General features: G+C 43.0%; 1 protein-coding gene across 7 annotated transcripts in view; it reads right to left on the bottom strand.

Moving 5' to 3' along the window:
* Positions 1–17772, bottom strand: part of cep63 (centrosomal protein 63) — a 117425-nt gene that overhangs the window by 36856 nt on the left and 62797 nt on the right. For all 7 annotated transcript variants that reach the window (XM_072573224.1, XM_072573223.1, XM_072573221.1 and 4 more), the window contains one exon: positions 11243–11388. In XM_072573224.1, coding sequence (XP_072429325.1) covers positions 11243–11388 — 146 coding nt within the window. The remainder of the gene's footprint in view (positions 1–11242; positions 11389–17772) is intronic.

The raw sequence follows: 17772 nt of genomic DNA on the forward strand, positions 1-17772 counted from the left end.
AAATTATAAAATATTGAATTATATTTTTGTTCATGAGTGTGTTGCTGGCAAGCTCCACATTTATTGTCAATGTCAAATTGTCCTTGGCAAGGTGAGCCTCCTTCTCGAACAGCTACCGTTCATGGGTATACGTATACCCACAATGCCATTAAGGAGGGAGTTCGAAGGTTTTGACCCAGCAACACTGAAGGAACAATGATATAGGTCCAAGTCAGCATGGTGAGTGGCTTGAAGGAAACCTACTGGTGGCAGTGCTGCCATGTATATTGATGTCACGGACCTTCATGGTGGCAGAGGTCATAGGGTTGGAAGATGCTGTCCAAGGAGAAATGCTGAGTTAGTGCCGTATTTTTGATAATACACACTGCTGGTAATGTGTGCCAGTGGTGGAAACAGCAAATGGTAAAAGCAGTGGCTGGGGTGCCAAACAAATGGGGACGGCTTTTTCCTGAATGTTATTGGAACTGGCCCATTCAGGTAACTGAAGAGTATTCCATCACACTCGTGACTTGTGCCTTTATAGATGGTGGGTAGGCGTTGAGGAGATAGGACAAGAGTTTTCTTTTGCAGAATTCCCAGCCTCTGAACTGCTCTTGTCGAAGTAATATTTAGATAATTTGTCCAGTTTAATTTCTATTCAAAGGTATGGGGAGGCAATGACTTACTGGCATTATTAAATTAAACTATCAATCCAGAGACCCCAATAATACTCTGTAGACCCAGGTTTGAGGTAAAAACAATGACTGCAGATGCTGGAAAGCAAATACTGGATTAGTGGTGCTGGAAGAGCACTGCAGTTCAGGCAGCATTCGATGAGCAGCGAAATCGACGTTTCAGGCAAAAGCCCTTCATCAGGAATAAAGGCAGTGAGCCTGAAGCATGGAGAGATAAGCTAGAGGAGGGTGGGGGTGGGGAGAGAGTAGCATAGAGTACAATGGGTGAGTGAGGGAGGAGATGAAGGTGATAGGTCAAGGAGGAGAGGGTGGAGTGGATAGTGGATAGATACCTCCTCCCTCACCTCTATCCAAGGCCCTAAAGGAGCTTTCCACATCCATCAAAGTTTTACCTGCACATCCACTAATATCATTTATTGTATCTGTTGCTCCCGATGTGGTCTCCTCTACATTGGGGAGACTGGGCGCCTCCTAGCAGAGCGCTTTAGGGAACATCTCCGAGACACCCGCACCAATCAACCACACCGCCCCATGGCCCAATATTTCAACTCCCCCTCCCACTCTGCCGAGGACATGGAGGTCCTTGGGCCTCCTTCACCGCCGCTCCCTCACCACCAGACGCCTGGAGGAAGAACGCCTCATCTTCCGCCTCGGAACACTTCAACCCCAGGGCATCAATATGGACTTCAACAGTTTCCTCATTTCCCCTTCCCCCACCTCATCCTAGTTTCAAACTTCCAGCTCAGCACTGTCTCCTTGACTTGTCCGGACTTGTCCTACCTGTCTAGCTCCTTTTCCACCAATCCACTCCACCCTCTCCTCCTTGACCTATCACCTTCATCCCCTCCCCCACTCACCCATTGTACTCTGTGCTACTTTCTCCCCACCCCGACCCTCCTCTAGCTTATCTCTCCATGCTTCAGGCTCACTGCCTTTATTCCTGATGAAGGGTTTTTGCCAGAAACGTCGATTTTGCTGCTCGTTGGATGCTGAACTGCTGTGCAGACCCAGGTTTGAATCCTGCCATGGCAGGTAGTACTATTTGGATTTATTTTTTTTAAAAAAACAGCAATTAAGAGTTTAATGATGATAATGAAACTGGGTTGTCAGGAAAAAAAACCCGTATTGTTCACTAATTGCCTGGCACTTATATGGCACAAATGTCACTTGCCACTTATCAGCCCAAGCCTGAATGTTGTCCAGGTCTTGTTGCATTTGGTCATGCTTCAGTATCTGAGGAGAGCTGAACATGACCAACAGATGTTCCCACTTCTGACCTTATGATGGAATGAAGCTCATTGATGAAACAGTTGAAAATGGCTGGGTCTGGGACATGACTTGGAGAAACTCTTGCAATGGCGTCCTGGAACTGAAATGATTGACTTCTAACAACCACAACTACCTTCCTTCGTCCTAGGTATGACTTCAACTAGACAGCAGGTTCCCACTGAATTCGGTTTTGCAAGATTTCTTGATGCGACACTCAGTCAAATGTTGCTTTGATATCCAGGCCTATTATCCTCACTTCCCTGTTGGAATTTAAATGTTTTGTCCATTTGAGGACCAAAACTGCAATGATGTCATGAGTTAAGTGGCCTCAGTATGAACTAAACTGAGCATAAGTGATCAAATTATTGGTAAGCTAAATGCTTTATGATATCACTGTCAACGGTCTCTTTCATGAATTTGCTTATGAATGAGAGTACATATAACTTGGAGTGCATTCAATTGATTGAAGATTAGTATCTGTGGGACCTCATGAGACCACTAACATGAACCATCCACTTGGCAATTCTGGCTGAAAATGGTTGCAAATGCTTCAGCCTCATCTTTTGCACTCATCGTGGAGGATGGAGTTATTTGTGAAGCCTCTCCATTTTGTAAGCTGCTTTAATTATTCATCACTATTCATGACTGGATGTGTCAGGACTGCAGTGCTTGGACCTGATCTGCTGCCTATGGCATTGCTTACACCTATCGAATGCAGTTCATTTTTGCTGGGCGGTGGCCCAGTGCTATTATTACTGGACTGTTAATCCAGAGACCCAGGTCATGTTCCAGGGACCATGGCAGATGTGGAATTCGAATTCAGTAAGAAATCAATCTGGTATTAAGAGTCTAATAATAACCATTGTCGATTGTCAGAAAAAAACTACTGGGGTCACTAAAGTCCTTTAGGTCAGGAAACTGCCATCCTCACCTGGTTTAGACTAAATGTGACTCCAGACTCACAGCAATGTGGTCATCTGTTAACTACCCTCTGGGATGAATAATAAATGCTGGCCTAGCTGGTGACGTTTCCATCCCATGAATGGATTAAAAAATGTAACCTTGGGCTGTAGCTCAAGAGATTATTACAAATAAACTCAATTTAATTCATCAGTCTTCTCTCATTCCTTGGCATTTTCTTGCCTGCCTTATCAATTTAATTTGTTCTCTTTAACTTCTGTAGTAGTCTCAAACTTCTCTCTTATCTCACTCTTGTTTAGAGTCCCACTCCTCTGCCAGCCTAGTTTAAATCCTCTCAAGTAGCTCTGGCAAATGTCCTCACCAGGACATTGGTCTCCCTTCAGTTCAGGTGCAACCCTTCTCTCTTGTACAGATTACTTCTGCCCCAAAAGAAATCCCAGCGATCTACAAATCTGACTCCCTCGTCAGCCACGGATTCATCTGTCCTATTCATCTATTCCTGCTCTCACGAGCACATGGCACCAGGAGTAATCCAGAGATCACTAAGTGTCCCTTCTGTCTTTCTCCCGGTAAAATGGATGGGAGTAGGATGCTCCAGCCAGAGTTTACCCCACCTCCCGTTTTCCTTATTTTTTTCCCTCCCTCTTTTCCTCCTTTCTGTGGTTTTCTTCTCCTCTTTTGTCTTCTCAGACTGTCAGTCTTGGGTACCCGGTCCCAGCCAGTGAAGTGGCGTCGGCAGTCCAAAGTGGGGATGCCAGCAACCAGTGACCCACTGCAGAGCATAGTGGCAGCCAACAGTCAGATTTATTAACTACTTTTTGCACCAGTGCCCCAGTCTCTATTGATTGGTGTACATGGAATGCCCAAATCCATTTGCTGCTGTACTGTTCTTAACCTTTGCCCATTTGCCTTCGGTGGATCACATCACCATTCCGCACAACAAACAGCCATAGAGTTTCCAAAGCCAGTCTCTGCCTCTTTGGAACTGCCAGTTTCTATCTAACCAGCTTACCATATAACCTAAATAGCAGCCATCTGCAAAGCTAGATCTATAACACTCTTCCTTCATCCAAGGTATAAACAGACGTGGTAAACAGCCAAAGCCCCACAACAGATCTCGAGAACACTGCCTGTCATATCTTGCCAATTCCCATTTTTCCTACACTGCTGCGATCTAACCATTTATCAGTGGACATCGCAAGGTTGCATCCAATTCCATATATTTTCATTTCTTTCTGATAACTCCTTGTAATGGACTGTATCAATTTCTTTCTGCAAATCCATATCGACAACACTTATCAACACTATTCTACACCATGACTTCTTGAAAACAGTGTAATGCATTTGTTAGACATGGCCTACCCAGTACCAACTCATGTCAACAGTCTGGCTGTATTATACTCCCCTAAGCGCTTTGTCACACTGACTCAACAACAGTTCCTAGTAATCTTCCTACAATACCTGTAGGAACAATACTTAACTGACAATACCTGTAGTTATAGGTTTTTCTCTTCTTGAATAATAGAATGCCATTTGCAATTTTCCAATCAATAGACACAATTCTTGAATCTAGAGTTCATTATGACTAACACATTTGCCATTTTACTTATTTCTTTTAATAACGCAATGCAATATTACTCAAGTATTATGAAGCGTCAACTTAACACAGAATATAGAACATTATGACGCAGTACTGGCCCTCGATGCTGTGCCGACCTGTGGAACCAATCTAAAGCATATCCATCCTATATTATTCCATTTTCATCCATATGTCTATCCAACGACCATTTAAATGCCCTTAAAGTTGGCAAGTCTACTACTGTTGCAGGCAGTGCATTCCATGCCCCTTCTACTATCTGAGTAAAGAAACTTACCTCTGACATCTGTCCGATATCTATCATTCCTCAATTTAAAACTATGCCCCCTCATACGTGCCATCACCATCCAAGGAAAAAGGCTCTCCCTGTCCACCCCATCTAACCCTCTTATGTCTTAATTAAGTCACCTCTCAACCTCCTTCTCTCTATTAAAAACAGCCTCAAGTCCCTCAGTAAGATCTTCCCTCCATACCAGGCAAAATCCTAGTAATCTCCTCTAAACCCTCTCCAAAGCTTCCACATCCTTCCTATAATGCCATGACCAGAACTGTACACAATAATCCAAGTGCGGCCGCACCAGAGTTTTGTACAGCTGCAGCATGACATCATGGCTCTTAAACGCATTCCCTCTACCAATAAAAACTAACACTGTATGCCTTCTTAACAAGGCAAAAGTGAGGACTGCAGATGTTGGAAACCAGAGTCTAGATTAAAATGGTGCTGGAAAAGCACAGCAGGTCAGGCAGCATCGAGGAGCAGGAAAATCGATGTTTTGGGCAAAAGCCCTTCATCAGGAATAGAATTGTGTCTATTGATTGGAAAATTGCAAATGGCATTCTGTTTCTGATGAAGGTCTTTTGCCCTAAAGGTTGATTTTCCTGCTCCTCGGATGCTGCCTGACCTGCTGTGCTTTTCCAGCACCACTCTAATCTAAACTCTGCCTTCTTAACAAGCCTATCAATCTGGGTAGAGCTGAAAATGTGTTGCTGGAAAAGCGCAGCAGGTCAGGCAGCATCAAAGAAACAGGAGAATCGACGTTTTGGGCATAAGCCCTTCTTCAGGAATGAGGAAAGTGTTTCTAGCAGGCTAAGATAAAAGGTAGGGAGGAGGGACTTGAGGGAGGGGTGTTGGAAATGCGATAGGTGGAAGGTGGTCAAGGTGAGGGTGATAGGCCGGAGTGGGGGTGGGGGCAGAGAAGTCAGGAAGAAGATTGCAGGTTAGGAAGGTGGTGCTGAGTTAGAGGGATTTGACTGAGACAAGGTTGGGGGAGGGGAAATAAGGAAACTGGAGAAATCTGAGTTCATCCCTTGTGGTTGGAGGGTTCCTAGGCGGAAGATGAGGCGCTCTTCCTCCAACCGTCATGTTGCTATGATCTGCTGATAGCGGAGTCCAAGGACCTGCATGTCCTTGGTGGAGTGGGAGGGGGAGTTGAAGTGTTGAGCCACGGGGTGGTTGGTCTGAGTGCCCCAGAGGTGTTTTCTGAAACGTTCCGCAAGTAGGCGGCCTGTCTCTCCAATATAGAGGAGGCCACATCGGGTGCAACGGATGCAATAGATGATGTATGTGGAGGTGCAGGTGAATTTGTGGCGGATATGGAAGTATCCCTTGGGGCCTTGGAGGAAAGTAAGGGGGGAGGTGTGGGCGCAAGTTTTGCATTTCTTGCGGTTGCAGGGGAAGGTGCCGGGAGTGGAGGTTGGGTTGGTGGGGGGTGTGGACCTGACGAGGGAGTCACGGAGGGAGTGGTCTTTTCGGAACGCCTATCAATCTGGGTAGCAATTTTCAGGGATCTATGTACATGTACACAGAGATCTTTCTGCTCATCTACAGTACCAAGAATCTTACCATTAGCCCAGTACTCTGTATTCCTGTTGCTCCTTCCAAAGTGTATCACCTCACACTTTTCCACATTAAACTCCATTTGCCACCTCTCAGCCCAGCTCTGCAGCTTATCTATGTCCTTCTGTAACCTACAACATCCTTCGTCACTATCCACAACTCCACCACCTTAGTGTCATCCGCAAATTTACTAACTCATCCTTCTATGTCCTCATCTAGGTCATTTATAAAAATGACAAAAGCAGTGGTCCACTAGTGGTACCCCACTAGTGGTACCCCACTAGTAACTGAACTCCAGGATGAACATTTCCCATCAACCACCACCTTCTTTCAACTAGCCAATTTCTGATCCAAACCGTAAATCATCCTCAATCCCATACCTCTGTACTTTGTGCAATAGCCTACTGTGGAGAACCTTATCAAACGCCTTACTGAAATATACACCACATTAACAGCTTTACCCTCATCTACCTGTTTAGTCACCAACTCAAAGACCTCAATAAGGTTTGTGAGGCACGACTTACCCTTCACAAAACCCTGTTGACTATCTCTAATCAACTTATTCCTCTCTAGATGATTATAAATCCTACTTCTTATAACCCTTTCCAACACTTTACCCCAATTGAAGTCTATAATTTCCAGGGATGTCTCTACTGAGTTTCTTGAACAAGGGGACATTTGCTATCTTCCAGTCTTCTGGCACTATTCCTGTAGACAATGATGACAGAAAGATCAAAGTCAAAGGCTTGGCAATCTCCTCCCTGGCTTCCCAGAGAATCCTAAGATAGATCCCATCCAGCTCAGGGGACTTATCTATTTTCAGACTTTCCAGAACTGCTAACACCTCCTTATGAACTTCAATTCAGTCTGGTCTAGTAGCCTGTATCTCAGTATTCTCCGCAACACTGTTGTCTTTTCCCTATATGAATACTGACGAAAAATACTCATTTAGGACCATCTCCTATCTCCTTGGACTCCACGCACAATTTCCCACAACTATCCTTGATTGGCCCTAATCTTTCTGTACTCATTCTTTTATTCTTGATATACCTTTAGAAAACTTTAAGGTTTTCCTTGATCCTACCTGCCAACAACTTCTCATGTCTCCTCCTGGCTTGTCTTAGCTCTATCGTTAGGTTTTTCCTGGTTACCATGTAACTCTCATGCACCCTAACTGAGCCTTAACGTCTCATCTGTACATAAGCCTCCTTCTTCCTCTTGACAAGAAATTCAACCTCTTTCATAAACCATGGCTCCCTTGCTCGACCACTTCCTCCCTGCCTGTCAGTACATACTTGTCCAGGACACACAGTAACTGTTCCTTGGATAAGCTCCATATTTCAATTGTGCCCATCACCTGCAGTTCCGTTCCCCATCCTAAATCTTGCCCAATTGCATTATAATTGCCTTTCCCCCAGCAATAACTCACGTCCTGCAGTATATACCTACCTCTTTCTATCGCTAAAGTAAACATAACCGAATTGTGGTCATTATCACCACAGAGCTTACCTACCTCCAAATCTAACACCTGGCCTGGTTCATTACCCAGTACCAAATCCAATGTTGCCTCGCCCCTTGTTGCCCTGTCTACATACTGTGCACACATTGGATGAAAACTGACCAATCTAAATTACTCAAACTATAGTATTTCCAGTCAATATTTGGAAAGTTAAAGTCTCCCATAACAACTACTCTGTTACTCTAGCTCCTATCCAGAATTATCTTTGCTATCCTTTCCACTACATCTCTGGAACTATTTGGAGGCCTATAAAAAACTCCCAACAGGGTGACCTCGCCTTTCCTGTTTCTTACCTCAGCCCATACTACCTCAGTAGACGAGTCCTCAAAGGTTCTTTCCGTCACCATAGTACAAAGAACAAAGAAAATTTACAGCCCAGGAACAGGCCCTTCGGCCCTCCATGCCTGAGCCGATCCAAATGTACTGTCTAAACCTGTCGGTCAATTCCTAAGCATTTGTATCCCTCTGCTGCCCACCTACTCATTCATCTGTCCAGATGCATCTTAAATTAATCTACTGTCCCTGCCTCTACCACCTCTGCTGGCAATGCGTTCCAAACGCCCAATACTCGCTGTGTGAAGTACTTGCCATGTGTATCCCCCTTAAACTTTCCACCTCTCACCTTGAAAGCATAATCTCTCGTTATTGAATCCTTCACCCTGGGGAAAAAGCTTGTCTCTATCCACCCTTCATGATTTTGTAAACCTCAATCTCCTTTCTTCTAGTGAAAATAAACCTAACCTACTCAACCTCTCTTCAGAGCTAGCAACTTCCATAGCAACATCCTCGCAAACCTTCTCTGCACCCTCTCCAAAGCATCCACATCCTTTTGGCAATGTGGCGACCAGAACTAATACTATCTTTGACTAACAATGCTACACCACCCCCTCTTTTACCATCTTCTCTGTTTTTACTGAAACATCTATATCCTGGAACCACTGCAACAACCATTCCTGTCCCTGCTCTATCCATGTCTACGAAATGGCCACAACATCAAAGTCTTAGGTACCAACCTATGCTGCAAGTTCACCCACCTTTTTTCAGCTGCTCCTGACACACTTCAAACCACCTTCCTGCTTGTCGGTGAACTCTTGTGACCTTAAAACCTCATTGCTGACCTCACTCTCTCAATCACCTGGACACTGGAACTACAACCCAGGATATTGGTACCCCTCAAGTTCAAGTATAGACCATCCTGTTTGTTGAGGTACCACCTACCCCAGAATGACTTATATGATTCATTCTATATTCCAATGGGATTTCAATCTGTACTTTGTTTTTGATTCAACTGACACAAAGATTGTTAGTAATGCTCACTATATTTTATGCAACCTCTTTGTATGGATGTAGTCTAGAAAAATGAGAAGGCCATATTGAATAGGCTTCTCAAAACTCACGGACCTAAAGAGAGAGACAAATTTTAGGGATTTTTTAAAACCTTGTCATCAAGATAAAACTCCCAATTCAATTGCTTTTCTTTCAAAGGATTTGAAACAATGGAACAACTTATCTTTTAAAATTTAATGTTTTCAATACAGTAGAATGCTGATTATCCAAATGAGACGGGCAGGGAGTATTTTGTGCAGATAACAGATCGCTCAGATAACCAGAAACAACGGTAATTTATGAGTGCTGGTTATCCGGCAATGCATGCTATAATGCCATTTTATTGACAACTGAATGCTGAATTGCCGAATACCGTTTTCATAGAACCTTGAGTCATGTACGGATCATCAGAAATTTGGATAATTGAGGTTTGGCTAATCAAAGTTCTACTGTAGCTTGTCCTTGGTAATGAAGTACGTTAAAGTGCACCTGGGTGAAAGCAGCATCATTTGCAGATTCTTGCATAACTACCTCATCAAGGCAGAGTTTGTTGCTTAAAGTTTTAACCATCTTACAAATGCTAAGCTCATAAGGGCAACACATGTACATTTAGGGGAGGTGATGGCTCAATGGTAGTATTGCAGGACTATTAATCCAGAGATCCACGTAATGTTCTGGGAACCTGGGTTCGAATCCCACCAAAGCAGGTGCTGGAATTTGAATTCAATAAAAATTTGGAATTAAGAACCTAATGACGACCATGGATCTACTGCCAATTGTTGGAAAAACGTGGCCTTAGGCATCAACACCCTCAGCCCATGAATGAATAAAGATAACCCTTGATCAGATTAGATAAAAATACTTCACAGTGAACTCCTTTAAATCTATCAAACACAGCAGGCCACCGTGCAAAATAAATGCTGATATGTAGCTTTTGATGCATAGGTTGAGCAAACATTATTGTGCAGGGTACTGGATAAACTCCCTACGTTACAAATAGTGCTAAGGGATCTTCCTTGCTCTGAAGGACCAGCCTAAATTGAGAGTTCTGAATCTTGGAGCAGAACTTGAAAATGTGGTGTTAAAATGAGTAGTGTTTAGTCACAACAGCAACGAAACAAAGGATCCAAGAATATGGTGTTATACTTTTGTCACCAAGTGCTTTCACTTGGCTTGAATAAGGGAAAAAAATTAGGAAAGAGCTGCATTTATAGAAGACATTATGAGATCTCAGGGCATTGCAAAGTGCTGCCTGAAATGCTTCTGAAGCATTGTAATGAAGACAATATAGTAGCTTTTTTATGCACACCAAGCTTCCATAAACAGCAATGCAATATAGCAAAGAACTGCAGCTCTACATTTTAGGGAAATATTTCAGTTTTTTGTTTTATTTATTCAAGGGATGAGGGTGCAATTGGCTAGACCAGCATTTGTTGACCATCCCTAATTGCCCAGAGGGCAGTTAAGAGTCAACAGGTTGCAGTGTAGACATAGCAGTGATCTGATTATCATCTATAAGATTTTGACTGGACAGGATTGTACTCATGTGGGCAATTCCTTTCAACTAAATTAGGTTGAGGCACAAATTAGCTAAGGCTAGACCAAGGTTAGATATCAGAAAGTGAATACAGAATAGTTACAGTGCAAACTGAGATCATTCGGTCCATAATGTTTGGTACCATTCACCCTCTCTCAGAGATAGGCTTTTGACTAATTGACTGAGCTTCTTCAAGTAAAAGCAGAACCTGTCTGAGCGAGTTGGAGACCACCTTGTGCCAGAGTTTTGAACTGCATAGAATTAAGAAGGTCAGAGTGATCCTATAACTAGTTTCATCACTTGATGTTAGAATTGAATTTGCTCACTTTTTTTTTAAAATGTAATTCCCAAATTGACCTGATTTTAACCCTCTCCCAGGAGACTGCAAACCTTTCAGATGCAGTCAAGGAATTGTTGTCCAATGGTGCATGAGATGCAGTATTTGGTACACTCCAGATGAGGCAGCAAGCCTTTTCTTAAGGTAATATTCTTAGCCAGCTAATGCTATCACACTGCCAAAATCACTTCAATTGACAATATCACCCTTGCAATTGCTGGTTACCTGGCAGTTTTCTCCTTCGCTTGCAGTAATTCATTACACCGGACCAACTCTTTGTACAGTTGCTCCTGGTGAAGGTCTTTACTCCGAATGATATTTTCTTGTGCTTGGAGTTTACTCTTTAGTTCTTCATTTTCCTCCACTGATTTCTAGTAATCAAACAAAATACAAAATTTAACTAAATCATAATCTGGACTCTTTATAAAATTAATAGTTTAAAGGTAGCACAATAAAAATGATATGAGAAACATTACATGCAAATTTGATTTCACACTTAAAATCCCACTGATTTTCCAGAGAAGAACATAAACAATAGGAGTAGGAGGGAACTGCACTGTCGTACTGCCTTAAAGTTCAAAAATTTATTACTATCATTCTTGAGTATATGCAATGTCCAAGCATTTGTAAACTTCTAGGCAGAGAATTTCAAAGGTTTGCAATCCTCTGACTCTACCTCATTCCTAAATGGCCATCCTTACTACTTAGGAGGAAATTCACACCATTATATCTTTAAGTTTCAGATTCCAAAAACAGTCTCTCAGCGTTTACTCTATCACATCCTCTCAAAATGTTGTGTAAGATCACCTCACTCTCTGGATGCGACAGTCTTTTTTTGGAATTCAAGATGGCACTATGGGCACTGCATTTATTGCCCATCACTATTCACTCTGGAGAAAGTGATGGTGCTTTCTTGAACCACTCCAATTTTTATTCTGGATGTAGGGACACCCACGGTCCCTTTAGATCCTGCAGCTGCTTGATGTACTTGCTAAGGCATTTGAGGGCAGTTAGGACATTGTTATATGTCTGGAGCCACAAGCAGGCCAATAAGGATGGCAGATTTACCTATCAGTAACCAAAACGGTCTTTGTGACAATCGACAGTGGGTGCTTGGTAATAGAGTCAGGAACATTTAAGCTACTCTTGGATAGGCACACGGATGATAGTAAAATACAGGGTATGAAGGTGAGTTTGATCTTAGATAGGATTAAAGGTCAGCACAACATCGAAAGCCAAACAGCCTATACTGTATTGCACTGTTCTATGTTACCACTGTGCCGCCACATCTCCCTTCATGTACAATTCAGATTGTAAATAATTTTGGCTACAATACTGATCTTTGCATCTTGCAAGTATTAATAACCTGTCAAACTGAAATTGCCCCATTTATTTCTGTCATTCAATCCCTTACCCACACTTATATGTTACCCTCAACCAAATGAACTCTTACCTTAGAACATAGAACAGTAGCCACAGTACAGGTCCTTTGGCCCACAATGTTGTGCTGAGGATTTGTCTTAATCTAAGATCATTCTAACCTACATACCCTCAACTTACTGCCGTTCATGTGCTGGTCCACTCGCTTAATTGTCCCCAATGTCTCTGACTTTACTACCACCACTGGCAGTGCATTCCACTCACCCACCACTCTCTGCATAAAGAACCTACCTCTGACGTCTCCTCTATATCTTCCTCCAATCACTTTAAAATTATGACCCCTTGTGACAGCCATTTCTGCCCTGGGGGGGGGGGGGGGGGGGGGGGGGAAAGTCTCTGGCTATCTACTCTATCATGCTTCTCATTACCTTGTACACCTCTATCAAGTCACCGCTCTTCCTTCTTCTCACCAGTGTGAAAAGCCTAACCTCACTCAACCTCTCATCATAAGACAAGCCCTTCAATCCAGACAGCATCCTGGTAAAGTCTCCTCTACACCCTCTGTAAAGCATCTACATCTTTCCTATGATGAGGCAACCAGAACTGGACCAAGTGTGGTCTGAACAGAGTTTTATAGAGATATAGCAAAACCTCGTGGCTCTTACATTCAATTCCCCTGTTAATGAAAGCCAAAACATCATAAGCCTTCTTAACAACCTTGTCAACTTGGGTGGCAGCTTGGAGGAATCTATGTACGTGCACCCCAAGATCCCTCTGTTCCTCCACACTGCCAAGAATCCTGTCTTTAACCCTGTATTCAGCATTCAAATTGGATCTTCCAAAATGAACTCCATCTGCCACTTCTCAGCCCAGCTCTGCATCCTGTCAATGTCCTGTCAATGCCTGCAACAGCCCTTACACTATCTACAACACCAGCGACCTTTGTGTCATCGGCAATATCAGGAAACAGGCAGATGGGCTACCGTCAGGGGACAGAAAGGGAATAGGCAGGCAGTGCAGGAATCCCTCATGACTGTTCCCCTCAACATACTGTTTTGGATACTGCTGGGGGGATGACTTACCAGGGGTAAGCAATGGGGTACAGGTCTCTGGCACAGAGTCTGTCCTTGCTGCTCAGAAATGGATGGAGGACAGCATTAGTCATTGGGGACTCCATTGTTAGGGGAAAGACAGGAGATTCTGTAGGAACAAGAGAGAGTCACGTTTGGTGTGTTGCCTCCCAAGTGCAAAATTCCGTGATGTCTTGGATCGTGTTTTCAGGATCCTTCAGGGAGAGGGTGAACAGCCCCAAGTCGTGTTCCACATAGGCACCAATGACATAGGTAGGAAAAGGGATGGGAATGTAAGGCATAAATTCAAGGAGATCGGGTGGAAGCTGAAAGCTGGAACAAACAGAGTTGTTATCTCTGGTTTGTTACCCATGCCACGTGCTAGTGAGGCAAGGAATAGGGAGAGAGAGCAATTGAACACATGGCTACAGGAATGATGCAGGAGGGAAGGTTTCATCCACCTGGATAACGGGGGCTCATTCCGGGTTAGGTGTGACCTCTACAAACGAGATGGTCTATACCTGAACCAGAGGGGTACCAATATTCTGGGGGGAAATTTGCTAATGCTCTTTGGGAGGGTTTAAACTAATTCAGCAGGGGGGATGAGAACCTGAATTGTAGCTCCACTGTACAGGAGGTTGAGAGTAGTGAGGTCATAAATAAGATTTCAAGGTTGCAAGAGTGTACCGACAGGCAGTAAGGTGGTTTGAAGTGTGTCTACTTCAATGCCAGGAGCATATGGAATAAGGCGGGTGAACTTGCAGCATGGATTGGTAGCTGGGACTTCGATGTTGTGGCCATTTTGGAGACATGGGTAGAGCAGGGACAGGAATTGTTGTTGCAGGGTCCGGGGTTTAGATATTTCAGTAAAAACTGGGAAGGTGGTAAAAGAGGGGGACGTGAGGCATTATTAGTGAAGGATGGGATTACAGTGACAGAAAGGACATTTGATGAGGACTCATCTAATGAGGGAGTATGGGCTGAGGTTAGCATGAGGAGAGGTCACCCTGTTAGGAATTTTAGGCCTCCGAATACTCCAGAGATGTAGATGATAGGCTTGCAAAGACGATTCTGGATAGGAGCGAAAGTAACAGGATGGTTGTTATGGGCAACTTTTAACTTTCCAAATATTGACTGGAAATGCTATAGTTTTGAGTACCTTAGATGGGTCAGTTTTTCTCTAATGTGTGCAGGAGGGATTCCTGACACAGTAGGTCAGCAAGGGGCGAGGCATCATTAGATTTGGTACTGGGTAATGAACCAGGTGTTAGATTTGGAGGTAGGTGAGCACTTTGGTGATAGTGACCACAATTTGATTACATTTACTTTAGCGATGGAAAGGGATACGTATATACCACATGGCAAGAATTATAGCTGGGGGAAAGGCAATTATGATACAATTAGGCAAGATTAAGGATGCATAGGATGAGGAAGGTAACTGGAGGGGATGGGCACAGTTGAAATGCGGAGCTTGTTCAAGGAAGAGTGACTGTGTGTTCTTGATAAGGAGGAAATGGCTGAGCGAGGGAACTGTGGTTTACTAAAATCTCTTCTCAAGCAGAAGGAGGAGGCGTATGTACAGATGAGACATGAAGGCTCAGTTAGGGTATGTGAGAGTTACAAGTTAGCCAGGAAGGACTTAAAGAGAGAGCCAACAAGAGCCAGGAGAGAACATGGGAAATCTTTGGCAGGTAGGATCAAGGAAAACCCTAAAGCTTTCTACAGGAATGTCAGGAATAAAAGAATGACTAGAGTAAGAGTATGGCCAATAGTGGGAAGTTGTGCGTGGAGGTGAGGAGCTAAATGAATATTTTTCATCAGTATTCACACAGGAAAAAGACAATGTGATCGAGAATTCTAAGATACAGGCTATTACACCAGATGGGATTGAGGTTCGTAAGGAGATGTTAGCAATTCTGGCAAGTGTGAAAGTAGATGTGCTCTGGTCCGGATGGGATCTATCCTAGGATTCTCTGGGAAGCCAGGGAAGAGATTGCTGAGTCTTTGGCTCTGATTTTTATGTCATCATTGTCTCCAGGAATAGTGCCAGAAGACTGGAGAACAGCAAATGTTGTTCTCTTGTTCAAGAAGGGAAGTAGAGACAACCCTGATAATTATAGACAAGTGAGCCTTACTTCAATTGTGGGTGAAGTGTTTGTGGAAAGGATTACAACAGATAAGATTTATAATCATCTAGAAAGGAATAATTTGATTAGGGATAGTCAACAAGGCTTTGTGAAGGGTAGGTCGTGCCCCACAAACTTTACTGAGTTCTTTGAGAAGGTGACCAAACAGGCGGATGAGGGCAAAGCGGTTGATGTGGTGTATATGGATCTCAGTAAGGGAGTTGATAAAGTGCCCCACAGTAGGCTATTGCACAAAATATAGAGGCATGGGATTGAGGGTGATTTAGCAGTTTGGATCAGAAATTGACTAGCTGAAAGACAATAGAGTGTGTGACTGATGGGAAATGCTAATCCTGGAGTTCAGTTAGTAGTGGATCTGTTTTGGCGACACTGCTGTTTGATATTTTTATAAATCACCTAAGTGAGGACGTGTAAGGATTGGTTAGTGAATTTGCAGATGACATTAAGGTCGATGGAGTTGTGGACAGTGCGGAAGGATATCGAGCTGCAGAGCTGGGCTGAGAGGTGACAAATGGAGTTTAATGTAGAAAAATGTGAGGTGATTCACTTTGGAAGGAGTAAAGAAATAAAGAGTACTGGGCTAATGGTAAGATACTTAGTAGTGTGCATGAGCAGAGAGATCTTGATGTCAATGTGCATAAATCCCTGAAAGTTGCCACCCAGGTCACTAGAGTTATTAAGAAGGTGTACGGCGTGTTCGCTTTTATTGGTAGAGGAATTCTGTTTCAAAGCCACAAGGTCATGATGCAGGTGAACAAAACCCTGGTTGGGCCACACTTGGCATATCGTGTACTGTTCTGGTCACCTCATTAGAGGAAGGACATGGAAACTTTGGAAAGGGTACAGAGGAGATTTACCAGGATGCTGTCTGGTATGGAGGGAAGGTCTTATGAAGAAATGCTGAGGGATGTGTGGCTGTTTTCGTTAGAGAGAAGAAAGTTAAGAGGTGACTTAATAGAGATATACAAGATGATCAGAAGATTATATATGGTGGACACCTTGGATTGAGATGGCCTACACAAGGGGACGTAGTTTTAAATTGAGGGATGATAGATACAGGACAGATATCAGACAGAAGGACCTTTACTCAGAGCAGCAAGGGTGTGGAATGCCCTGCCTCCAACAGTAGTAGACCTGCCAACTTGGAGGACATTTAAATGGTTAGTGGATAAATATATGGATGATAATAGAATAGTATAGGGCTTTAGAGTGGTTTTATAGGTCGGCGCAACATCGAGAGCGGAAGGGCCTGTACTGCGCTGTAATCTTCTATGTTCTATAATGGAGAAGGCCTTGGGATTTTCCTTAATCTTACTTGCCAAGCTTTTTTTCATTTCCCCTGTAGCTCTCTAAATCCAATTCTTTCAACAATAGCAACAAATCCACTTTCTGTGTTAGTAACAGCTCTACAGAAACAAATTAATTGCTTTTCAAAAGGCACTACAATACTTACTTCTATAGCCCTTCCCAGTAATTACAAATCTTTGACCTTTGAGTGTTAAAAACTTTAGCTTTTACTGCTAGGAAATACGTGTGTGGAGGTATAATTTGCCATAATGCCAAAATCCAAACCCCAAAAATCGCTGAATAAAGTGCTGACACATTATGGAAAGATTTGGTAGGTAAGATAAAAATGGGCAATAGGTAAGAAACCAGGAGCTCCACTGTACCAAGAATATATCATTACAAAGTGAGAAAGAGACCAGTCAATCTCCCAGATCTAATTCACTATTCAGACCCCAATTCCATAACCCTCAAGAAAAACCTATCAAGCTCAGATTTGATAGTTTCAGCTGCCCTCCAGCGAAACAAAAGAAACTTGTCAAGAAAAAGCAGAAGAAAACCAGGAAGGAGAAAAGGAAAATGAAAGAGGAACAGTCTGCATTAATGCAAAATTAGAGCTTATTGCTTTAACAAGATATTAAAATCATACATTATCAATGTTCATAACCACATAATTTAAAAATTAAGTCGAGGATCATTAATAATCATGATCTGAAGGTTTCAGGTGTTTGTGTCTGTAATAAAGGTTGCTCCAATAAAATGATGAGTCAAGGTTAATCATTTTGTAGGACATAGCATAAAGCCTGTTAACACAAAGGTAAAAAAATTACTTTTATATTGTGGAAGTCTTTCATACCTCAATTTCATAGCAACA

Source organism: Chiloscyllium punctatum, chromosome 6 (genome assembly GCF_047496795.1).
Source record: "Chiloscyllium punctatum isolate Juve2018m chromosome 6, sChiPun1.3, whole genome shotgun sequence".
Classification (NCBI taxonomy): Eukaryota; Metazoa; Chordata; class Chondrichthyes; order Orectolobiformes; family Hemiscylliidae; genus Chiloscyllium; species Chiloscyllium punctatum.